This window comes from Trypanosoma equiperdum (assembly GCF_001457755.1).
Source record: "Trypanosoma equiperdum strain OVI genome assembly, contig: ctg_1859, whole genome shotgun sequence".
In the NCBI taxonomy this organism is placed as follows: Eukaryota; Euglenozoa; class Kinetoplastea; order Trypanosomatida; family Trypanosomatidae; genus Trypanosoma; species Trypanosoma equiperdum.
In genome coordinates, this window is record NW_027123903.1 from 27,489 (window position 1) to 33,986 (window position 6,498).

At 50.3% G+C, this 6,498-nt stretch overlaps 1 protein-coding gene and 1 pseudogene across 2 annotated transcripts; both read right to left on the reverse strand.

Moving 5' to 3' along the window:
* Positions 1-590: 590 nt before the first annotated feature.
* Positions 591-4,313, reverse strand: TEOVI_000882700:pseudogene (annotated as a pseudogene). The gene has a single exon. A coding segment is annotated over exon 1 (3,723 nt).
* Positions 4,314-4,753: 440 nt separating this feature from the next.
* TEOVI_000882800 (Sarcalumenin, putative) lies at positions 4,754-6,307 on the reverse strand (the record flags this gene model as incomplete). Its single annotated transcript, XM_067223389.1, has 1 exon — positions 4,754-6,307. The coding sequence occupies one exon, from the start codon at positions 6,305-6,307 to the stop codon at positions 4,754-4,756; it is 1,554 nt and encodes a 517-aa protein (XP_067079490.1).
* Positions 6,308-6,498: the final 191 nt, after the last annotated feature.

Here is a 6,498-nt window from a genome sequence, read left to right on the forward strand (position 1 = left end):
GAGGGAAATGAAAAAAGGGAGTGAAAAGCAGTTGATAAATAAGTTCTTCACCTCCACAATTTGATTTTATAAGGTGCTCACGAAAACCACAGCGACGAAGCTATGGGGGGGAGGTGAAAAAAAAAGAATGAAAATAGGAAATGAAACAACAGCAAAGAAAAAAAAAGACAGCACTGAGGAGCAAAACTCAGTGACAAGAAGAGAAAGGGGCGCGCAAGCAACCCTGTGAATATTAACCACACCAGTTTAACAATTTAAAAAAAAAAAATAAGCCATTATTTACTGCCCTCCGTACCAACTGCTGTCAGCGCATTATGATAAACTGAGGGTAAACTTCACGAGGCAGATGTAACATTATATGAGTTTGGAAAATTTTTTTAAAATCTGTGGAGAGACAAATGTGAAGAATAAAATACTGGGAGTGCGAAAGGGATATCATGCACCTACACCAACAACAATCTAACCCGAGGGAGCAAAGGATAAATAGCAACAAGACACAGAAAACATTAGCAAGACGATACAATGTAAGGCTTCGTTGGCATTTGCTTGATGTTGCGGAACTAAATACAGGTGAGCACCACAGTCACATCCTACACCCTCAATGGGAAAAGTGAAAGCGCCGATAGTACATCACAACACACAGTATGAGAGGGAGAAGCACTGCCCTTACTCCCATGAGGGGGAAACCGCCCGCCCTCTTCATGAACTTCAGCTCCGGACTCTCCGTCGTCAAAGACAGCATCATACAAAAACGCGCATGACACACTTCTCCGCGCACCTAAGGAAGGTGGTAGCGACATTATCATCGTCGCAGCCTTTGAGCGAGTCTCCGCTGAAGCGAACTCCAGTAAACTGTCTTGGTGTGCAAAGAGTGGATGAAAAAGAGTGGAGGCGGCTGCGGCTTGAGACGGCACGAGAAGCGGCAGCTGCAGTACCGGCAGTGCATAATAGTGCAACGACCGGTATCCACCGACCAAACTTACGGCGGGAATAACTAACGCCTCTTCATCTCTTGTTTCCCTCTCACTTTCATCCGCTTCCCCGAATGGGGTGACCTGCAAATTATTTGGTTGTAACACTGGCCGCACTACGGGTAATGCCCCCATACCGCCACCTTTATATCTCTGCTGCTCAAAAAAGCATTGGACCATTCGATCCACTGGCGCCCCGAACTCGTGTGCGACCATCATCGGAGCGAAGCGAACAACGCGGCACAGTGTCCCTCGTTTTATATTGGAGGATATGTCGCGTAACGCAATTACGTGGGAGCCGACAGTGAGGCATAGTGGGCCACATTGAACAAATCCAAGCGCAAATAGTCGCTGTTCCACTACGTTAGGTTGTGCTGCTCTCACACACTCATCCAACGCCTCAAAACGAAAGTGTGGTACGAAGGTGCCGGCCACTCCACTACCTTGTGTAACACGACGACAGGTTCTCTGCTTCCTTAGTTCAGAACTGGTCCACAGCGGAAATAACTCTGCACTGACGGCGCACTTAGCGAGCGCATGTTCCAACATTTCCGTCGCCCACTCACGTGCTGAGCAATCCTTAACGGTACCTTTTGTGAACCCATCAGGTGTAGCGAAGCGCAATCTCACTCCAAACAAGCGACAGCGGCGTTCAGGGGGATATTTCACGTAATCCACACAAAATATATCCACGTCAACCACATTGATAGTGTCATCGTCACGAACCGAAGCCTCCGCGGCATGCAGCAGCACGCACCGCAGCGCTACCGTATCGGCAACCACAGGAGCGCAGAAAAGAAGTGTTTGACTCCAACGACCCAGCAACAGAGGGGGCTCAAAGAAGGGTTGGTAACTGTGCTCAATCGGGCATTCGTACCGTTGATGCTCAGAGCCCCGCATGATAACGGATGTGAATGAAGAGCCACAACCACTGGCGTCAGAGGTGACGACACGATCCAGTGTCGCATTTAGAACGTACGTTTTCTTGAGTGAGTCGTGTTCTTCCTCAGCTTTCTTGCGTGCGAGACGGCGACTGCTCACCAGGGGAATATTAAATCCAGCAGCACACTCACAAGACCCGGACCCACCAGCCGCGCACTCAACGACACTGTCTGGTGCCGGAGCCGAAACAGCTGAGCAAACCGTTAGTTCACTTTTATTCATTTCCACGTAGAGGGGGAACTCGCGAATAAGCTCATGCCGGATGCGCGCCGTCGCGAGTTCAGGGTACTTTGTCATCAAATGGGCACACGATAGGAGGCTGACATCCCCGCTCTTCACTGGGCATTCTAGAAACGCTTCCACAGCCTCATACAAGTGTAATAAGACATCTTCCTCGCGATAACTGTCATCGGGTGACGTTGTCCACCCATGTCTGTCCGCACCCCTGTTGGAGAGTGTGGAAACGTGTGTGCTTGAAATGACATCACACACTTCCTTAATAAACAAACGTCTATCCGACACGTCCATTCGCCTCTGGAACGTCGGGGCTACTCGTCTCAGCGCTGCAACAACCGGCTCTTCGAGAGTGAAAACACCTTCACGCAAAGGTTTAAGAACGTGAACGGTGGCGTTGGCACTACGAACGCATGACAGGCTGTTATTTAGTCCCGGGGAGTGAGCTGAGCAATCACTAGGAGCACAATCAAATGCAGAGTAGGAGACAAACACTGCACGGACATTCCCAAAGAGGGGCACGCCACAAGCGATAGCGCGCAGTGGATCCCCTATTCGCAGCAGTAACTCCCGTCCCCGCCAACTCCGCCCAACGGCCTCATCCGCATCGATGCCGACATCACTGTTCCCGTTGTCACCGCTACCACCATTCCTTCGTCTAACCGCGACGGCGGCGGCACCATTACGTGTCCACTGATCCAGAAGGCGGGAAATAGCACGCTGTGAAAGTAGATGGGCATTTCCGATGACGACAATGACAGGCGCAACGGAAGAGTCGGTAGGGTTTGCGTGCAGCCCCAAATGAAGCACTGGGAAGCGTTCAGCGGCCCGCACATCTCCGTCCCCCGTGCGCCGTACCCGGTATGCTACAATATCCACCACTGTGTGACAGTCGACACCGTGTTCAATTGGGCAGTAAAACACATACTCTGTTTCCTCAGTGCGAAGCAGCGCGTCCACAACAACTTGCATCACCGGAACATCGGGCACGTAACGGAGAGACAAATAAGCCATTTGGGTCTTCGGAACACAACAGGGGGTGGAACACAGTAAGGAATAACGTTCTACCAGTACATCAGCTTTGCTGTGTGCAGGATGCAGGTCGGCACCTTCAGATGACAAACCCACCATTTCCTTGTGTCCCACCTTCATATTTAACTTCATTTTGGGACGGTGCTGCAGCACTGCAGTGCGCCAGGGAAGAACCCGTCGCAAGTAACTTTCCCCCAGGGCCACAACTTCCACGGCATCAACGTCATTTTGTGCGGGCTCCTCCTCCTCCCCCTCCTGAGAACTCCGCGGCGGCGGCATGACGCGTTTCACATCGGGCACATGGTTATAAAGACCCAGCGGTATGCGGCGACCGGTGCCAGCTCCGGTATCCCCCGCACTTAACACCTCTTGCACTCGCCGCGCTAAAGAAGTCTCGTCATGGTAGGGCAGCGTCTCGAGAAGAAGGCCTAATGTCTGCTGCAGTGGAGGACTCCACATTGCAGTTGGGTTCTTCCCGGAAACAGCATTCCCCTCTTTCGATTGTTGAATGTGAGCTGCTAGTGCTTGCAGCTTCTGGGGCTTCACCAGAACGATGCTTCGACCAAAAAGCAAACGGCGAGGGGTGCCAAAACCAGCTGAGACGAGGTGACTCCAATGCGGGGAACGCGGAGAGAGAAACTGCTTTGTGAAAGGACAGTAAATGGCACTGTAATCCAGCCACGAGAGGCGAGACCAGTGAAAACGAGCTCGATGATACTGCAGGGCTGGAGAAGGCCTGCAGTATCGTGAAAAGAGGGAACCGCCAATCATAAAGAGGCGCGGATGACCCAAATCAGTAATCTCTAAAGCCCTACAAGACCCCTTCGGTGTTGTCGCGGGTGCTGCGGCCGCCAGCGACGAGAGCGGTACATGTGAAGGGTCAACGTCCTCTTTCCCCAGCAGCGCATCAAGGAGTTCAGCATCATACCAACTGTCATCCACCGGTTGAGTCATGAACGGGCTCCGTCGCTCTAAAAAAAAGAGAAAGGAAAACAACGTTGGGAGACAAAATCGGAAAATGAGCACTTTGGCAAGTATGAGAACGTTGCACAATGGGAGACACACTCTCTCACCGATTTTTCCCCCTTTTCTTACCGAAGTAGCAAAAGCAAATATGCCACCAAGAAACGACATGGCGCAACCCCTGACAGCAAAAAAGCGTATATATGCCAACAGTGACGAAGGCGTTTAGGAAACTTGAAGAAGCAAATACGCATACAACCCCAAGTGCACATATATAAAAACGGTATGCGCATAGGAAGAAAGGAGTGTAAGGATGGGCAAGTAAGCTCCAGCAAAAGCAATCACATAGTCGTTTAGTTTGTTTCGGAATACCCCCCCCCCTCATCCAGTGCGCAACCATGTTCGTTTATTGGCCAAACCTCCGAAGCCAGAAACCGTCTGAGATAAGCCATGACGGTAGGACAAACAAAACAACCGACAAAAGCACGAATGAAGGCACCAACTAGTTAACGGCTTCACCAATGGTGTGAGCAACGAGCGCGGCATTAGCACAGCGAAGCAGTTCAGTACTACTTTACTGCTTAAGATCTTACTTTTTGCTAGCAGTGCTCCTACCGTGGAGCATAGAACTGGTTGTTCCCTTGCTGCTGCTGTTGCTGCATCATCATCATCATCTGCATGAGCATTTGTTGTTGCTGTTCATTCATTTGGACGTTATTCATAGCGGGAGTGGTGTTTGCCGTTGCCCCCGGCACAGTAAGCTGGCCGCATCCACCACGTAGTTCTGGATTTGGACCAAGCGCGGTCTCCCGAAAGGCGATTGGCACTGTATCACTGCTTCCCTGTTTACCTTCCTTTCCATCATATTGGTCACGCAGACCCCCGTAGTACATTTCCCGCAACTTGCCTTGTTCCGTCTTATTCCGTGGGTCTGGAACGGGGACTTGCTTCATAGGGTAGAACATACTGGGCAAAATATTGCAAATGTAATGTTGAGCGGTCGTTATCATCCCCGTTTTCTCAACCTTTTTTATATCTGGGAGTTTTTCAAGGTGCACCTTCTCGAAGTATTCATGGTACAGCTGCGCAGGAGGAAGATCCTTCGGGCTGAGTCGATTTCTGGATGCAACCAACTGATATGTTTTCGGCAAATTCTCCAATGCTTTGCGTTTAGCCTTTTCTTTACCGAAAAACATCGGGAGATCTGCCCGGATTCCACCTACAATGTACGCGTGGCAAACGACTTTCTTTGCATGGCTTATAAGAGCAGCGACTTTTCTGTCCCGTGCCTGCCGGGGAACCAACTCCGTCAGCTCATAAAGCAGATCCTCCTTTTCCTTCGTGAAGAGCAGCGCAAACGTACCCGGTTTGTACGGCTGATCCCAAAAACTGCCAATGTACACCCGCGGTGGTTCTGTGCAGCGAATCAACGTAGACAGATTCCAAAAAAGGCTGCCGTACACACGCATCAGTTCCTTTTTCGCGACACTGTCGGCCTTATTTAGAACAATGCGAAGTTTCCCCTCCATTCCCTTGAAAGTGTACCTGAACAGATTACGCAACTCGGTACCAGCGTCGAGCTTAGCGGGGTCAAACAGCAGGAAAACCATGTCACTACGTTCCACGAACCATCGGCACACTTCAGTATAATTGTAGCGCCGCTCCCTATCGTCGGTGGAATTTTCCAACACACCTGGAGTGTCAACGAGTACAACACGCTTTAACAGCTCATGCGGGACCTGCAACCCACAGAAGTTGCCCATAAATCCCTCTCCGAAGTTGGCTAAAGCCCTAAAAGGGAGGTCCTTTGTGCTGGCAACGACGTGACCGTCCAACGTGGTCACATCATCGCCATAAGTGATGACGGTGAACTCTGAAGTGGTTGGCTGAGGTCCCGTAAAAAGGTAATTGTCCTGCAAGAGGTAATTAATAAATGTACTCTTCCCGGCTGACCACGGTCCCAAGAAGGTAACTATAGGTTTATAACTGGAAAGAGTCTCTTCAAACCACCGAGGGGAAAGTACCTCATACAGGTATATGTCCTCAAGAGGCTTCACACTTTTCATGTAAATCTCATGCAATTTTCGCATAAATTCCTCTGTGTTATTAAGATCTCTCCATTGCAACGGATTGTCCACTGAAAGGTCCCTATTACCCGAACTCATTGGTTCGCTTGTGGAATATCGTCTGTTCACTGCCTCTGTGTAGGAGCCGCGCGGCGCAACAGAAAGAGTGCGAAACAGCAACTGGAATAATTAGGCAATAAACAAGAAGATTACCTTTTACCCTTGCTTTCGTTTACCCTCCTCTTCCCACTACGACAATTGCCGCTAGTCACTCCACACACACACACACA